Source organism: Pyrgilauda ruficollis, unplaced genomic scaffold (assembly GCF_017590135.1).
Source record: "Pyrgilauda ruficollis isolate IOZ18807 unplaced genomic scaffold, ASM1759013v1 scaffold9, whole genome shotgun sequence".
In the NCBI taxonomy this organism is placed as follows: domain Eukaryota; kingdom Metazoa; phylum Chordata; class Aves; order Passeriformes; family Passeridae; genus Pyrgilauda; species Pyrgilauda ruficollis.
The window spans coordinates 11,314,168-11,331,366 of NW_024531043.1; the positions used below are offsets into that span (position 1 = coordinate 11,314,168).

Consider the following 17,199-nt stretch of genomic DNA (forward strand, 5'->3'; position numbering starts at 1 on the left):
AGACGCTCTCACACAGCAGTGAAACATGGGATTTTTTCTTGATTCTCTCTAAATTCCCTCTGAGCTTGGCACTGGGAATGAGAGTTTCCCCTCTCTGTCGTGCTCCCTGGGTGCCGTGGGGTAAGAGGTGACAAATCCCAGCCACTTGAGGGATCTCACGGTGTGACAAATCCCCCTGCCTGTGTTGCAGGAGCCCAGCCCCGTGCCCCGGTACATCGAGGTGGAGCACGTGCGGGGCCGGGGGCTGCTGCACCGCGGGGGACAGATCCACGGGGCCCTGCCCATCGCCTCGGGGCAGCGCTGGAACCTCATCGTGTGGATGAGATCATCGGCCATCCGCAACCGCCTGTGCCCCATGTGCCGCAGGAAACCCGAGCTGGTGGAGGCCGAGGGCTTCGGGGACGGCTTCACGGAGCCGCCGCCGGGGGAGGAGCTGCCGCGCACCGTGGATGTCTGTGCCCTGGGGTAGCAGCGGGGATTCCCCACACCGAGCTGCCCCAAGCTCCTTTCTGACCTCTGCGCTGCGGGGTGAGTCCTGCAGGGAGCTGCTCTGGCCTTGGGAGGGGTGCAAAGCCAGCCCTGCCAGGATTCCAGCTGGAACTCAGCTCCCGAGGGCTCAGGCTGGGGCTGGAGGACTGTGAGGCACAGAAAGCCCAGCTCTGATTCCCTGCAGGAGCTCTCTCAATATTTCCCAGTGCACCAGGAAAGCAGCCAAAGCTCCTTGGCCTCTCTGCCAGCAGCAGCACCCCAGGTGCCCCTGGAAACGGGGCAGAATGGGACAATAAACCATTTTCTGCTGTTCTTAGGGCCTCCTGTCCTCTGCCAGGGGAGGGGAAGAGCTTTGTGTGGCTGAGTGGTCAGGAAGGATCTGCTCAGGATGAGATGCAGGTGATTCACAGCGAGCTGCTGGGAATTACCATCACTGGATGTTTGTCTCACCCAGGCTCAGGAAAACCCACAATGGGACAATAAACCATTTTCTGCTGTTCTTAGGGCCTCCTGTCCTCTGCCAGGAGAGGGGAAGCTTTGTGTGGCTGAGTGGCCAGGAAGGATCTGCTCAGGAGCAACACTGATCCCCCAGGGTGGCTGGGAGATCTCCCCAGGCTTCCTGGGAGCACAAACTTCCCTTTCAAAGGTTTTGTGAACCTTATGAAGCAGAGCCAGAGCTCTGGGAGCCACCTGCAGCACAGCAGAACTCCCCAGAGGAGGACGAGATGTACATTTAACTCCCTCTGCTTTAGTTACATGAGCCAGTGAAAATATCAAATAACTCTGCCAGCCTGGGTGCAGCAGACGAGGCCTGGGGCTGCTTAATTTGGCACCAAGATCCCCCAGGAGCTGAAGGATTGGAAGGGTCGAGCGCTTTCCCCTCCTTCCTTCCAGCTGGCTGAAAGCACATGACTCTTCCATCTGCTAAACAAACTAAAGAAGCCAAATACCGTCTGATTTCTCCGTGGAAAATTAACCCGATTATTCGATAATGCTGCTGAATTTATCAGGGGCTTTTCCATTGAGGCGTTCAGTGCAGTAATTAGACTCGGTAATTGTGGAGGGCTGAACGTGAGCAGCTCGCACAAAAGGTGTTCACTGAAGCTCTCCCTGCGGCCCCGCTGGATTTTGGCTGGGGCTGCTGGATTTTGGCTGGGGCTGCTGGATTTTGGCTGGGGCTGCTGGATTTTGGCTGGGGCTGCCTTTACACAGGGCGCCGATGAGCTGCTCATTACCAAAGCTCATCAAAATTACACCGAGGGAAGGAAGCCGGCGGTTGTGTCTGAGCGAGGAGTCGCTGCCAAGAAACGCAGTCTCGAAGCCTTTACCCCCTTCACTGGCGAGCGTGAGCGCTCCCAATCTGCTCGAATTCACCCCAAAAACTGAGCTGCTGCCCGGGCTAGGCGGCCCCCGGAACCAAAGAGCGCGGCCCGGCTGCCGCCCGGCCCCGCGCGTGGCGGACGGAGGCGGGAGGCGGCCAGCGCGGCCCCGGCGGCGGGAGCCCCGCTCGGGGCGGCGGGACCCGGCCCGGTGAGTCCCCGCTCCCTCCCGCTCCTCTTACCTGCGGCGGGGCCGCTGAGGACACCGGAGAAGGGGGCCCGGGGGGGGGCACAGGCCCGAGCGCTGCGGCGGCTCCGGGGCCGGGGGGGCTGATAAAGAGCTGCGCACTTAAAGGGGCCGCGCCTGGAGCCGCGCGCGCAGAACGCGCCCGCTGAGCTCTTAAAGGGCCAGCGCACCTTGCACGGGTTCTTAAAGGGCCAGCGCACCCGTGCTGAGCTCTTAAAGGGCCAGCACACCTTGCACGGGTTCTTAAAGGGCCAGCGCACCTTACACGGGTTCTTAAAGGGCCAGCGCACCGGTGCTGAGCTCTTAAAGGGCCAGCGCACCTTGCGTGCCGCAGGCTCCCCGTGCCGGGGGCGAGGGCAGGGCCGGCCCCTGCAGGCGCCCAGGGCAGAGCAGCGCCGGGGCCCGGCCTGGGCGGGGCGGGAGGAGCCGCTGCGGGCCCAGCCCGGGGTCAGGGCGGAGGCGAACCCGGCCTGGGGCTCAGCCAGCCCGGGATGCTGCTGGGGCGGATTTGGGGTTCGTCACGGGGATGCTGCTGTCTGAGCCCAGCCCCAGCGCCACTGCTCCTGCTGCTGTGCATGGATAACAGTGGGTTTGATCCTGCTGCTGTGCATGGATAACAGTGGGTTTGATCCTGCTGCTGTGCATGGATAACAGTGGGTTTTTCCCCCTGCTGTGGATGGATAACTTGGGTTTTTCCTGCTGCCACAGCCAGAATGAAAAGATCTGAGTCCCAAACGCTGCCCCAGCAAGGCCCTGGTGCAAGGGGCAGCTGCTGGGTGTGTGTCCATGGAGGACTCTCATCCTCTCATCCTTCCCTGCATGCCTGTAATTGATTGTCATTGGTTCTGGATTTTTTTCTGGTTAAAATTTCCCTGTGGAAATCAATCAAAGGTCTGATTCGCTTGGGAGCAAATCCAAATTGCTGCCTGGGAATGCTGAGGTGGTAAACAAACAATTCATTAAATGTGGTGGTTGGAAGGTGGCTGTGAGAAAGCGTTTCCCAGCTCCTGCTCTGCCCACGGTGCCAGTTTGTTTTCTAAATTAATGAGAGCATGGATCACACTGGCCTGGGGCTGATGGACAGGGGTAGCAGCTCAATGCATCATCTGTTTTCTAAGAGTAAATTGGAATATTAAAAATTCATTCTCCCCCTTGGCTTGTGCCTGCTCGCAGCATTTTAAGTAACGGGGTGATGGACGCGGGGAGGACGTTCTGTGCTGCTGACTGTTCCATCACCCCTGCCTGTGGCCACCTGTGCTGCAGCTTCTCCTCATGGAGGATGGTGCCATGGGGTGGCCATGGGGTGACCGTGGGGTGGCCTTGGGGTGACCTTGGAGTGGCCATGGGGTGACCTTGGGGTGACCATGGAGTGGCCATGGGGTGACCATGGAGTGACCTTGGGATGGCTGTGGGGTGGCCTTGGGGTGACCATGGAGTGACCTTGGGGTGGCCGTGGGGTGGCCTTGGGGTGGCCATGGAGTGGCCTTGGGGTGGCCGTGGGGTGACCTTGGGGTGACCATGGAGTGACCATGGAGTGACCATGGGGTGGCCGTGGGGTGACCTTGGGGTGACCATGGAGTGACCGTGGAGTGACCGTGGAGTGACCGTGGGGTGACCATGGGGTGGCCCCGGGCACAGCCCTGCTGCAGACACAGCCCTGCTGCTGCCCCTCCGTGCCTGCCCCAGCGGGGTCAGCCCAATCCTCCAGGGACAAACAGCAGGAGAGCAGGGAAAACCTGCTGGAAGGTTTTCCTGGTGGAAAGCCTGTCTGGGGACACTTGTGTGGGCAGCTGAGGCTGTCCCTGTGCCAGCTCCCTGCCCAGGCTCCCTCTTGGGGGTTGGTGAAATTCCCCGAGGCCACGGCTGCGATGGGAGATGGGCAGAGCTGTGTGAGCAGGGAGGGAGTTTACCAGGAGCAGGTCTGCCAGGGCTGTTGGCTCAGACTGAAGGATTTTGGGGCTGCTGGGCAGGGCTGGTGCCCCCGTGGCTCTGGTGTGACCCCTTCCTTTCCCCAGGAGCTGCCATGGCCCGCAGCCGCTCTCGGAAGCGGTCGCGGAGCAGGAGCAAAAGCGACTCTCGGAGCAGGCAGGAGAGGAAGGAGAAGAAGAGGAGGAAGAGCAGCAAGGACTCGCAGCAGGGCAGCAGCTCTCCACTGAGGAAGAGGATCTCTGGCTCTCACGGACACACCTCGAGCTTGGCAGCAGCCAGGGAAGGTGGGGAAGGCCCCTGAGCCTTTGGTGTCACCACGTCCCTGGGGCAGGGGCACACAGGGGGCTCAGGGGAAGGAGAGGGTCCCTGTTTTAGTTGGTGTCTGTCACTTTGTCCTGCACTTTGTGCTCATTTTGGTCTCGTTCTGACAAGTGCAGAGCTCTCAGCCCCTCCATGAGCTGCCCTGGTACCACAGAGAATCCTGGGTTGAACGTGGGCACAGAGGGGAATTCCAGGCAGGAAAGAAACCAGGCTGGGAGGGGGATAAAACCCAACATCTCTGCTGCTGCAGGGCCTGGCTGCTCCACTCACCCTCTTCTTGTGTATTGCAGAAAAGAAAAAGGAAGGAAAGGACAAAAAGAAGAGGAAGGCTAGTACCTCTTCTGGGACGTCTTCGTCCACCAGCTCTTCCTCATCTTCCTCTTCCTCCAGCTCCTCTTCTGATGACTCCAGTGACAGCGACTCCAAAGTGAAGAAGAGTCAAGACAGCAAAAAAAAGCGAGTGAAACAAAAAGACAAAAAGAAGAGGAAGAAGAAGAAGAAAAAAATAAAGAAGAAATCAAAGAAGAAGGCAAAGGAGAGGGCTAAGGAGGAGAAAGCCAAGGGAGAAGAGGTGCCCGGGCCCTCGCTGGAGCAGTGGCAGAAGGAGTCAGTGGTGGACTCTGGGCCAGGTAACGAGGCTCTTTCCCTCCTGCTGGAGCCTCTGCTGGTCCCTTTCCATCTGGGGTGTCTGGGGGAAGCAGGGCTGGGAACAGGGAGGAGCCCCAAGCTCTCCTCCCTCCTCTGTATGGCTTTGAGCCACACTCAGAGATTGCTTTGTGAAGTGTTGGGATGTGGTTTATAGATGTGAGTGGGGAACAAAGAGGCCAAAGGAAGGACACAGTCAGCAGTAAATCCTGGCAAAGCTGGTCCTGGCTTTGGGATGTGAAGTGTCCCTTTCTTTGCAAGGTTTGTCACCACACCCCGAGCACTGCCAGGAATGGGGCGTGGAGTGTTGTCTGTGGGCTGAACCCTGGTGCTGTGCCCCTCTCCTGGAGCACAGCTCTGACTGAGCACTGCACTCCAGTTCTGACAGATGAACAGAAATCCCGGATCCAGGCCATGAAGCCAATGACAAAGGAGGAGTGGGACGCGAGGCAGAGCGTCATAAGGAGAGTGGTGGATCCCGAAACAGGGAGAACCAGGTACGACCCTGGGCAAGAGGGAGATGGCTTCTCCATTCCCATCCGTGCTGAGCGGGCTGGGGGCCTGCAGGATGCCTGTCCATGGCACTGCAGCACCACCAAAGGCTTGAGCCAACCCCTCACAGGTCCCCCCTCATCAGGCCTGGTGTGACTTACCCAGAAAGGGACACAATGACACCAAATCATTGAATTGTGCTGGGGCTCCACACAAGGGACTCTGGGCTGTCCCAGTATCCCATTGCTGCATCCACTTACCTTTCAGCTCCAAAGCCCTGGGCCCTGGAAGCAAGCACCCAGGTGGGAGTGAGGAGCATGTGCCCTGTGGGTTACAGGCAGTGATCAAACCCAAGTTCATTTAGCTGCCAAATAGAAATGACCCAGTTTTTAATAAACTGCATTTTCTCAGCAAGCAGAAAACGTCATGCTGAAGAGAATTGGGTATGACAAGTCCAGTCTTAAAATAGAAGGCAGCCTGCAGGGCTCAGGGAGGTGTGGAACAAAGGTCGGTTCCCTGTAAGGCACGTAATGAAGACAATTAAATTTCTGTTCATGTCTGGAGGTGTGAGCCGCCTCCAACACTGCTTGGAATTTGCTCAGCAAGATATTCCCCATCCTGGCTGCATTTCAGGCCCAAACTGGCTCCTGTTCCTGAATGGCTTTGCAGATTCCTGGGGCAGCCAGGACCACACCTGAATTCTGTGAGAAAAATAAGAGGTTTTGCATAGGTTGAGGCACTGTGGATTGTAGGGTGACAGGGGATGCTTTCACCAGGAGTTTTGCTGTGCCAGTGTGACTGACTGCACACAGCAGGCAGTGCCCACAGCCTGGGGCAGAGCCAGCTGGTCCTCAGTTCTCAGGGGAGAACTCCTGCCTTGCTGCAGTGTGGTGACATTAATCCCACGGGAGCAATTGCAAAGCCTGCTCTGCTGTTTAAGCTTGACACAAAAACAGAGTCACAAAATACAATGTCAGGGGTGGGTCAGCGCTGGCCTTGCCTGGAGGAGCATCAGCCCAGCACCTGCTCCTGGGTCTGGGGGAGCTGGGGCACAGCAGGAGCCCTCGGGGTGGGGGTCAGCACCTTTGCAGCTGCAGGAACTGGCCAGTACCCTCATGGCTCCTGGGCCTGTGCTTGTCTTGCAGGCTCATTAAAGGGGACGGGGAAGTCCTGGAAGAAATCGTCAGCAAGGAGAGACACAAGGAGATTAACAAGGTAGTGGGAATTGGCCACCAGCATGAGCTGCACGGGGTGGCTGGGCACAGCCAGGGAGCTGCTGCAGCCAGAGGGGTTGTGTTTCCACCCTGGGGCCAAGCTGAGCCCTGCAGCACTGCCAGGGCCCCCGGGGTGGTGCTGCAGCCCAGAGCAGGGCCTGCTGTGAGTGCTGTGTGTCCCCTGCAGCAAGCCACGCGTGGGGACGGGCTGGCCTTCCAGGTGAGGACGGGAATGCTGCAGTGAGGGCAGGCACCAGGCAGCCCAGGAGCCCCTCCTGCTGCCCCTGCCAGCCCGAGGGGAGCCTCTGCCTCAGGACCTCGCAGACAGCACCGTGTCAAGATGTTCCCCAGGGGCCCTTTCCAGCTGCTCTGTAAGTTACTGACCGGGAAGGAGAGCGACTTTAGTGGCTCATCTCCCAGTAAACAGCTTCTCCCCTCCCTGTCCCAGCTCAGGCCAGTGTGGCTGTAATGTACCTGAGCCAGTTGCCCTGATGCTCCTCTGGATGCTGGAGGAGCTCAGCAGCACCCAGGGGACAGGCTCGAGGGTGCTGAGCACCTCAGGGTGCTCTGGGCTTTGGGGGCAGGACAGGGTGTGTACCAAGGCCACAACACACAGCTGGCTGCCACTTCTTCCCCTCAGGGGCTGCCCATGGCCCTTTCCCTGCTCACAGGCCCTTTGCACTCACTGAGCCTGCTCAGAGAGGAGTGGCTGTGGCTCTGCTCAGCCTGCAGCTCCTCTGCACCCCTGAGTTTCTCCCAGCCTTCCTGCAGCTTCACCTCCTCAGGTAGGGGAGCACTGACCTGGCACACTGCACTGGCATCTGTGCAGGTGTGCTTTGTGCAGGGGTGGCTTTGCCTTGCTCTCTGCTCCTGCATGCAACTCGTGTCCCTTCCCCACAGCACAGGCCCTGGGCAGCACTGTGGCTCCGGGCTTCTCAAGGCCCAGGGCTGCTCTGAAGCAAACACAGCAGCCTTTTCCCTTGCTGGGAAGTCCATAAATCTGCAAACTGTAAAAAAAAACCAAAAGGACAAATGGGTTAAAGGACAAATGAGTCCTGCAGGACTGATCTCCACAGAGGGTTTCCTCATTCTGTTCATGGCTGTAACCCCATTAAACTGGCACCTGCTCACATCTGATGACTTGTCTGTTCCTGAAGTATTCCCCCACCCCCCCAAAAAAGCAGACAGAGAAGAGCCTTCCCGTTTCTTTAATCTGTGTAACTCACAATGGTACTGTACACAAAGCACACCAGGCATTGGAACGATGCACTAACAGCAAGGAGGAGAAGGAAGTTGTACAGAAGGTTTGCCACACACACGCGAGTCATCGGCACGGCACACGCGGGGCGTTCCCGGCGCCCTCGGGCATCCCCCGCTGCTTCCCCACGCACAGCTGGTACCCCTAGAGCAATTTTTTATAAATAAAATATAACTAACATTGTTGGAATATAAAATTGACAGTCGAGGGTATCAACAGGCAGAGGGAGGGGACCGTAAGGCTTCTAGAACTAATAGGAAATGCAGCAAACAGTGGCGATACCTGAAGAAGGGGCTGCTACAGCAAGCACGGCGGCTGCTGGGAGGGTGGTGGTGACCCTTTGGCTGATTTCTGCTCTGGGCTCGTGCCCCCGACACTGTAAACTGTTTTTGGTATTAGGATTTTGCCTCATCTGACTGAGTGATCTGAGCAAACCCAGGAAAACGACTCGGAGGGAATGCACGGGCTCCTCTCACTGGTTTTTTAAAAGACTTTAAAGGGACCAGCGTCAGGTAGAAAGTCCGGCCTAAGGGTGCAGTAATATAAAAAGCTGCTTTTCGTAAAAAATCTGAGCTCTGCAGCAGAGTTTGATTCCCATGGAAACAGAAAAGCAACCCCAAAGCCCGAGGCTGTGTTGTGCTGATGTGCAGAACAGGACGTGGGCTGTCACCGAGGGCTGCCCAGACAACGGCCGAGGGAGGAGGACAAGAAACTTCCCATTCTCTCCTTTCAAAGCAAACAAGTTACTCGTAACAAGGATAAATTAGGTCTTTACCCTGACAGTGCCCCTTCAGTAAGGATGGAATATACATTCATCCAAACGGATCCTCTTCCATACACGTGGAAAGGCATCGGGTCACATGCACTGCTCTCCAAAACAGCTCGGGACAAACAGGTTATAAACACAGAGTGAAACTATTGCTATTGTTCTGTGAGTGTTGATCTCTGCTTCAGAGGGATGAGTGCCAGATGGGGGCGGCTGAGGATTGAGCGATGGAGACGGGGATGGACTGAGTTGGTGAAGAGAAACTTAGTGGCATTATTTCCTGGTAACTACACCCACCTCCCAGGGTATTATTGCAGCAATAAAGGTCCTGCTCTACAATTGCTTCTCCGTGTTGGATCCATACAATGGCAACGGATGGGGGGCCAGGGGAAGGACCCGGGCAAGGTTCAAGAAGCTCAACAAAGGATGAGGACGGAGGTGCTGTGATTGTCAGGCTAACTGTTAGGAGCTGTTTCAAACATGAAGTGATGGAGAGGGTGAGTATCATATTGCACTTCTGCATTCATTGACAGTTACATTAAACTTGGTCCATAAAATAATTGCTTTGTACATAATGCCTGAAACAAAAAGCTACATTTTTAAAATATTAATAAACCCTGAAGGTTCCAGTCCCTCCAGACATTTTTTTTTCCTCTACATAAATAAATAACTTTCAATTTTATATATCCACTTTTTATGTTGAACATTTACATTCGCCTCTGTTTTACACTATCTACACATAAGAAAATGTGAACATCTCGTCAACTGGAAAATGTACAGGTCATGCCTTGGTTCTGGACTTGGAGGAAAGGTGAATTTTGCAAAGGCCATATCCAAATTTGCGGAAATTATTTAGTGATGTGGTTTGGTGACTTCACAGGATGGATTGTGGCTTGGCTTCCTACTTAGATGGCATCTGTTTGATAGAACATTCGGTTAGCAAAAAGCTGGGACAAATTCTCAATGTTTTCAAACCCAGTAAAAGCTCTGGATGTACATTCAGAGAGAGCCAAGCTGAGTCAGCAGAAAGGGAAGTCAGTTTCTGGTAACAAAAAGTCATCAGGTACATTCTGTTCTTGGATAATTACCAAAGAGAAGTGGTTAAACGTTTTGCAGTCGGGTCTGAGCGCTCCAGGGGCTCTGATGCCGGCGGCAGCTCCGCACTGTCCCTGCTCTGCCTCGGCCTGGACCCTCCACACCACGAGCACATGAGTTGGATGAGTTGGATTTGTCTGCCGTGGCCCAGAGGCAGTGAGCAGAGCAGCGTTCACAGTGCTGTGTATCTCAGTGCGGCCGTCCTGCACCGTTCTTATTGAAACTGGTAAGAAAATGAAGCAGCCAGTCTAAAAAATTCTCTGTTATAAATAAGATCCTCGTAAGTAGAAAGTGATATAAAGACAGGAGAGTGTGGTGGGGAAAGCGGGGTTACACACAGTCAGGGAGCTCGGTAGGACTAGAAAATCTCCACGTGAAGAGGCCAACTGGAGTCTGTGAATGGGCACCGTGGAACCCCTGTGTGGATGCCCCTCCGCCCCGGGAGGTGTGTGCCAGGAGGGAACCTTGGCTGGCCCCGGGAGGGACAGCACTGAGGGGCTTTCTGGCAAGCCCTGGCTCCAGGCACTGTTCTCTGTCCCTGTCTGGGTGCCAGCCCTCTGCCACGCGCCCGCCGGCTCGCTCCAGCAGCACAAACCCAGTGCCTCAGGCACATCCACTGAGAAACACACCAGAAAAATTAAGATATGGCCTTTTCTTAAGGTTGCCTGACATTGTTGGCACACTTCCTTACAGTCTCCTTACTGCTGGAAAAACTTCTGCACAGATTGTTTTTGTGGTTTTTTTTTTTTTTAAGTATATACATATATATATGTGTGTGTGTATATATGTATAGATATCCACACACACCCTGGCTTAGCAATATTTCATTGTCATGCACTACAAACACTGGTGTAGCTACATGAGATGGTAACAGGTTTCCATTCTAAAAATCATCAGTGCAAAAAACAATGAGGTTTTACAGTTCAGTAACTATAGGTAAAAGAAGCGAGTCTAGTTCCCATGAAAGCTGCTACTGAACTTGGAGAGAACCTGGGAAGAAAAAAGGTCTCAAGAGGTGGACGTTGAGAGAGTCAGACCCTGCATTTGGATGAGAAGAACTGCAATGCAATCCAGCTGCTGAGTGCCTTCAGCTGCTTCCAAATATATGGTGGTTACTTGCTGGAAATAATACATAGCGAGACTATTTGGAGACTTTAACAGCAATTAAGTGTCTGAGGTTTGTAACAGCTCAAACAAAATAGCTTGTATTCCTCTTTTAATAGGTCAACACATTAAATTCCATCGGCTTCTAAAAGATCTGTTTAAAAAATAACAGTAATAACAATAATGACCCCGCTGTCTTGGGCACGAATCTGCCGACATTCTGCCTCTGCCAACGGCCTCGATGCAGCTTCAGCTTTGCACTGCACCAGCTCCTCGAGAAAGTGGCTGCACGTGGAGCTCCCTGTCCAGGAAAAGCTCTCGGTCGCTCTGCCTGGCACAGCCCACGACAAATCCCTCGCTGGGGCCGGGGGAGCGGCGTTACCCAACCCCAGAGCCCCCACCTGACTCCCGGGACAGCCCAGAAGAAGCTCCCCCAGCCTCGTGCCCTGTTGCTGTGGCTCTGAGGACAGCACTCGGTCACCGTGTGGATGGCTAACAAGGCGAGGAGGCACCTATTTACAGTCACTGACCCCGCACGAGAGAAGGAGGCAGGAGAGAGCGCCATCCTGATCCGGAGACTTCCCCCCGGTTTCCAGCTGTTCCTCGGGCTCACGCTGCACAAACCTGACGCCCCCGCTGCAAGGCCTGCACGTTCTGTGTGGGAAACGCCCCGTCTCTCCCCAGAACACCGTGTTATTAGAGTAGCACCATATTTACCCTTCCAGCCCGAAACACTGGCCTCGTCCCTCTTTCCTTTTGTTTTCTGCTCCGGTGGCTGCAGCTGACAATCCTGGCTCTGGCCTGGCTACTTCTGCCCCAAGAGGCCAGACTCCAGGCGGGACGCGGCGCTCCGGCCCCAGCAGCCCGTGGCGATGCTCATGCTCCTCTGGCTGCGCTCCCTGTCCCTGTCCTTGTCGCTGTCCGACTGGCTCTGGGTGCGCTCGGGCCGGTGGCCGCTGGCCGAGGGCTGGGAGGAGATGGTGCGCAGCAGGTGGTTCCTCTTGCGCAGGAACTCGGCCTGGCTGGGCAGCCCGAAGCTGCCCTTGCGCAGCGCCATGCGCGTGGTGTTCTTGGCGGGGCGCGCGCGGTGGTTGTACTCCAGCTGGGCCAGGTGGGCTGCGTAGCCCTCCGTGATGAACTGCGGGGTGAGGGCAGGCGTTAGAGGGGTGGGACACGTTTCCCTGAGAGCCACTGGCAGCCAGAGAGGGTCACTCTGCCGAGTTCTCTGGGGTGACCGGCCGTGGAACCGCTCAGACCCATTATGTGGCCCTTCTCCCTGGGACAGTTCCCTGCTGGCCAATGCTAGCTCAGTCAGCAGACTTGTGATGACCAAATTCCCACCTCCCTCCCACGGGAGGCTCTTGGCAGCACCTCCAGGGCTCAGGCAAGTTGGCTCCTACCTGACACTGGCTCTGCAGCTTCTTGGTGGGTCGGCCAACGATGTAGATGTGCGTGGGCGGGAGGCTGATGGAGCTGTACACGGAGATGTCCTTGGTGGATCCGTACGCTGCGTGGATCCTCATGTGCAGCTGGGGGGACAGAAAGCAGCACAGGGTCACAACACACAGGCACCCCACGCTGCTCAGCAGGCTGGGCTTTGGCTTTTCCAATAGCATTTGTGGGAATCTCAGGTCACTGGAACTAATGCAAGTTCCCAGCTGGATAATGAACCACCCAGGGAAGTGCTAATTAACAGAGCTGGGGATGTTTACAGGCCGTGACAAGAGGAGCGACAGCGATACAAGAGCAGATCTCCACTTGCTGATCCACGGCCTTCCCTTGAGGTCTGCAGGGGGCAAGGATGCTGCACACTTCCCTGCTGTCACTGGGGGAGAGGAGCTGCAAACCTGTGCAGGAATCATTAGCCAGGAATGTTCCCTTCCACAGCCAAGCTGCTGTTACCTGCTGGGCAGAGGGAGAAGGGACAGGCAGCAAAACCTGCTGCTTTCAGGGATACCTCTGCCTCTACTCCAAGCAGAGAGCAGCTCCTGGACAACCCCTTCTGTAGTGGGCTGGAGCAGGGGCTGGCAGGGGAAGTGTGGGCATTGGTGCCACCACACACTGGCCAGCTTTGAGCCCAGAACCACAGGTCAGGGAGATGGAAAAAGAATTTCTGACCCTGGTCCCAAACTTGTGGAGGACAACAGAGCAACTGAGGGCCAGCTGCTCCCTCCACTGACACTCAGACCAAAAAGGAAACTAAGAAAGTTAAGGACAGGCTTTTCCTGCTAATCAAGGCAGAGCAAGTGCTTGGGACACTGGCAGCTCCTTTACCTGGCAGACACAAAAAAATTTGTTCTATCTCGAGCTTCCCTAAGGCTCTGGGCTGAGCAATCAGGACCTCTCAAGGGTCAAAAGCCTGGAAGATCTCTGTGGAGTCTCCCAGTAAAGCTATTTCTGTAGCAGCTCCATCCCCTCTCAGTCCTGCTACCTCCACCACAGGCAGCCAAAAAGCCACCAAGCAGGTGAAAAAAGTGCATGTGTGGGGGGAAGGGAGGCTCTGCTGCCTCTGTTCCATTAGGGGTTTGAGGAGCAGTGATGAAACGGAGCAGCGCAGAGCAGAGGCAACACAATTTAACAGCACAGACACTTTTGTAGAGCAATAAAGGAATGAAAACAAAATGAACAGATTAATCTTCCACTGCAGGTCACATTGCTGCCAAGAGACTGGTGCTGACAGTGGTGGCTGGACGAGGAGCAATCTAAACCTGTGCCACGATCCTATTTCAGCAGGGGCAGGCTTACGTCGGTGATGAGGGATTTCAGGAAGTTGGCCTTGTGCCGCAGCGGGTCGTGGACCAGCCCGTCGCAGAAGGACACGATCCCGTGGGGGAAGTTGTGCTGTGCTAACCACGCCACCACCCTCTGCTTCTGCATGTCAGGGCGGCCCGTGACATAGATAATGAGGTAGCCGAGGTCTTGCCAGTGCCTGGAAGGAAAGCCACGAGTCAATGGATTGCAGAGCACGGCCGGTGTCAGATCAACTGGCCCAGGCCCTGCCCTGACCTTACAACGTCCACGGCCCCGGCGCGGACTTTGGGGTCGCTGCCCATGATGGAGACGCTGGCTGCGAAGGAGCCGTCGATGCTGAACACCACAAACTCCGTCCCCTTGGGCAGCACCGTGATGTAGCTGTCAGCAAACGTGTGGTCACCCCTGAGGGAAGGGATGCAGGTGTTTAGAGGCATCAAAGTATCCAGAAGGCATCACCAGGACCTGCGGAGCACCACGAGCCCAAAGCAGCTCCCACATCTAACCCAAAGGCTCCAACAGTGATGCCACTCTCGGTTAGAGCAGGAACAGGCACTGTGTGAGGGTCTCTGTGTTCAAGTGGGGGTGGACTAGCACTCCTTAGCAGCAGAGACTCAAAAGTTACCCCCAGAAAAACATTGCTGGGCTGACCACCAAGAAGATGCTCCCCTCCTCCCCCTCTCAAAGCCCAACACCAGCAGTGGAGCTGAGCTGGAGCCCCTGGGCTGTGAATCATCACGAAGTCCTGTCCCTCAAGGACAAGTTTATGGTCTTTAAAATATGCTCAGTCGTGCAGTTTTGCAGATGCCCATGAGGCCCTGTGGTGCAGAAGACCTGCTCCTGCAGCAGGAGCTCAATTCCCGTGCTGGTGGTGATGCAGGAGCCAGAATAAAATGTTCATTTTCCCCTTACAGCTGCAGAGTACAAATGGCTTTGCCTCTGTTGCTGGCAAACCAGGCTCTGAACCCACCCAGCAACAGGAGGGACCATGCTCTAGAGCCATCCAATTCCTCTTGGTTCCTCCTGCAAGCCCCAGGCCCCTCACCTGACCACCATCTTGACGGGGTAGACGCCGATGCCCAGGCGCCGCTCCTCGGGGATCACGTAGGAAATCCTGCCACTGCTGTTGCTGATCTCTGTGTCAAAGTACACCCACTCCCCTGATGGTGGCTGGGTCATGATGTGGATGTCCACCTGGGGACAGTGAGGCTGCGTCACCCCCAGCAGGACAAGCACAGGGACATCCCACCCGAGCCCCTCTGGGTGGCAGCGGGTTGGGGCTGCTCCCACCCTCTGCACTTCACGGATCTGAGCTGGGCAGCACCCAAACATCAGAGATGACAAATGCTGCTCCTGCTGGGAGGCACCCACAAGTCTGAGCAGGAGAACCTGGCCAGGACACAAGGGCAGCAAACCCCAGCAGGGACCAAGGGAACACTGACCAGCGCTACCTCTGTCCCACAATTGTCACCACATGGTGACAACCCCCCAGCACACAATACCTTCTCTCCTGTGAGGGTGACCATGTCTAATGGACCATACATGAACCTCCCAGTTAAGGTCTGGGGCCCATCCTCGTTAGCAATGGTGTCGTTGATCCTGTGGTTGGCTGTGACGTTCTGCACGAGGCAAGAGGGGAGGAGAAGGAAAAAAAATTAAACAGTTTGCAGCAATGGATAACCTCACAGGGAAATGCCAATATAACTGGACAAAGTGGAGCATGGGTTTCTCTGTGCCATTCCCCCCCTCCACTCCACCCTCAGCTCTGGGAAAGAATTTGACCTGTGGCAGAGGTGAGGCTCTGTGCCCTAACTGATGGGTGGACTGGAGTGCTGAAGAGCCAATTTCCATGGCAGGTTGTATGTGCAATTCTGATACTCTCTATTAACTCTATCACTTTGGAGTTAAGAGGAAATACACACAGCTGCCAGAGAAATCTGCTGACACTGTTTCAGTTCTAGCACAGAATTGCCCTCTCAGAAACTGGAAACTTTACTGGGAGCAAAGGGCATTTACTAAGCTGAGAACTGGTATTATTGGACTTCGAAAGATGTTCCATTCTGACTCGTTCCCTGACCCACAGCCAACGCTTCCTGTGTTTAACAGACTCGAGGCTAAGAGGAGACCTTGCTGACACACATCTTTTACAGGCACCCAGGTAGGATATAACCATTAAAACATACCAGCAATGCAACACAACCCTCTGTCTGTGCCACACCCTCAGAGCAGCTTGTGCAACCCCAAAATCCCCCTTACCCGGAGCTTCACATTCGTCCTCTTGCGGAGCCACTTCTCACGGGGCTTGGAGGGGGTGAAGACAGACACCTCCTTTCCATCCAGCTCCAGAACACTCGAGTTCTCGTGTCTCATCACCTGCAGGAGGACAGATCCCCCCAAGGCATCAGCCCTCTCCTCCTGCCTGGCTGTTCTGCATCTCCTGAGCCTGCAGTGAGGAAGGGCAGTGCCTGGAGAGAGGCCCCCAAGTTTGCTGCTGGGCCTTTGGCTTGTCAGCTTGCAGGTTTGACAGGACAAGTGGCCTTTTCTGCACTGGCAAAGCCTGTGGCCAGTGCTGATTTCATCCTGGCTGGGATGCAGGCTTTTTGGATTGTCAGAAGGTACAAAACTGACTCAAACACAGCGGGATGAGCTCTGCACTGAGATACCTGCCCTTCCTCCAGGGATTCATTAGTCCCTTCCCACGGTCTGCAAGGGAACAGGAGCCTTCCCCATTCCATGGAGATCCAGCACCAGCTGCTCTGACTGGCTGCATGCCGACAGATGCTGTTCCTTCAGCTCATTTCTAATTCCTACTGAAATTCCCAACTCTTGTCCCATGGCTTTTGCTCCTCTCACTGATCTGACCCCTGTGGAGGCACACAGGGGTCTGGCTTGGCTGCATGTGAGGCAGAGCCCAGGCTGTCTGTCCATCCTGGCTGACAGAACTCCAGGACTTTGTGCTGGTGGGACGTCACTGCCAACCAGCCAGTTCTGTGGGGCAATTCCTGCCTGTCACCAGGGCACGGATGGGGATGGGAGGCAGGAACATGGAGAGACGAGGGTTAACTCCTACCTAGGTTGCTCTTAACTTCTAGAATGGAAGAATAACACCCAAAGGCTGGGGGACAGCTCAAAGACTCTTCAGGATTGGGAGGTGACCCTGCACATAGAACTCCAAAACTGCCAGTAGTCCTTAGAGACCAAAAAATTAAGAAGCCTCCTAAAATGTGGGCTCTTTTACAAGGTCCTGAACATGTTCTGTAAGGTCAGCGGCTCTCCAGCTGAGCTTGGCTGACACGAGCCAGCTCTCTTTGCAGAGCTGAAGCTGGTTTTCATCCAGGGAAATGGAAAAAGGACCCCAGGGAGGATGAGCTTGCTGGGGCAGGAGCTCATGGAAATCCAATGTAAACAAAATAACAAATTTTACTGAAAATTATTTAAATCAGGAATGTATTTTGAATCCTATCTGGGCTTGTTTTAACAAGATTGAATCTTTGGAGACTAAAACTATTCAACAGCTTCTTTTTACATTTTGTCCAGAGATGACTTTCAAAGGCCATTAGAAACAAGTC

At 55.3% G+C, this 17,199-nt stretch overlaps 2 protein-coding genes across 17 annotated transcripts in view; one reads left to right on the plus strand and one right to left on the minus strand.

Annotated features, from left to right (window-relative positions):
• Positions 1-985: 985 nt before the first annotated feature.
• On the plus strand, positions 986-8,663 carry ARL6IP4 (ADP ribosylation factor like GTPase 6 interacting protein 4). Of its 7 annotated transcripts, XR_005956915.1 has the most exons (8): positions 986-2,019; positions 4,071-4,268; positions 4,596-4,934; positions 5,330-5,447; positions 6,588-6,657; positions 6,844-7,027; positions 7,328-7,441; positions 7,557-7,788. XR_005956915.1 is itself a non-coding variant. In XM_041488426.1 (6 exons), the coding sequence occupies exons 2-6, from the start codon at positions 4,079-4,081 to the stop codon at positions 6,898-6,900; spliced, it is 774 nt and encodes a 257-aa protein (XP_041344360.1). In that variant the 5' UTR covers positions 986-2,019; positions 4,071-4,078; the 3' UTR covers positions 6,901-7,788. The 7 variants fall into 7 exon arrangements, 1 of the variants encoding a protein (XP_041344360.1); XR_005956917.1 differs by lacking the exons at positions 7,328-7,441; positions 7,557-7,788 and adding an exon at positions 7,902-8,663; XR_005956912.1 differs by having other exon boundaries at positions 6,844-7,441.
• The window catches only part of PITPNM2 (phosphatidylinositol transfer protein membrane associated 2), a 125,295-nt gene continuing 115,944 nt past the window's right edge, over positions 7,849-17,199 (minus strand). For all 10 annotated transcript variants that reach the window (XM_041488420.1, XM_041488424.1, XM_041488423.1 and 7 more), the window contains 7 exons: positions 15,887-16,003; positions 15,133-15,249; positions 14,676-14,824; positions 13,886-14,035; positions 13,625-13,808; positions 12,280-12,408; positions 7,849-12,017 (listed from right to left, as the gene is read on the minus strand). In XM_041488420.1, coding sequence (XP_041344354.1) covers positions 11,685-12,017; positions 12,280-12,408; positions 13,625-13,808; positions 13,886-14,035; positions 14,676-14,824; positions 15,133-15,249; positions 15,887-16,003 — 1,179 coding nt within the window. In that variant the 3' untranslated portion in view covers positions 7,849-11,684. The remainder of the gene's footprint in view (positions 12,018-12,279; positions 12,409-13,624; positions 13,809-13,885; positions 14,036-14,675; positions 14,825-15,132; positions 15,250-15,886; positions 16,004-17,199) is intronic.

Excerpts from the sequence above, each read along its gene's own strand:
- ARL6IP4 (XM_041488426.1), top strand. The coding sequence starts at position 4,079 with ATGGCCCGCAGCCGCTCTCGGAAGCGGTCGCGGAGCAGGAGCAAAAGC. Across the intron at positions 5,448-6,587 it reads CCCGAAACAGGGAGAACCAG|GCTCATTAAAGGGGACGGGG; the intron begins GTACGACCCTGG and ends CTTGTCTTGCAG. Across the intron at positions 6,658-6,843 it reads GACACAAGGAGATTAACAAG|CAAGCCACGCGTGGGGACGG; the intron begins GTAGTGGGAATT and ends TGTCCCCTGCAG.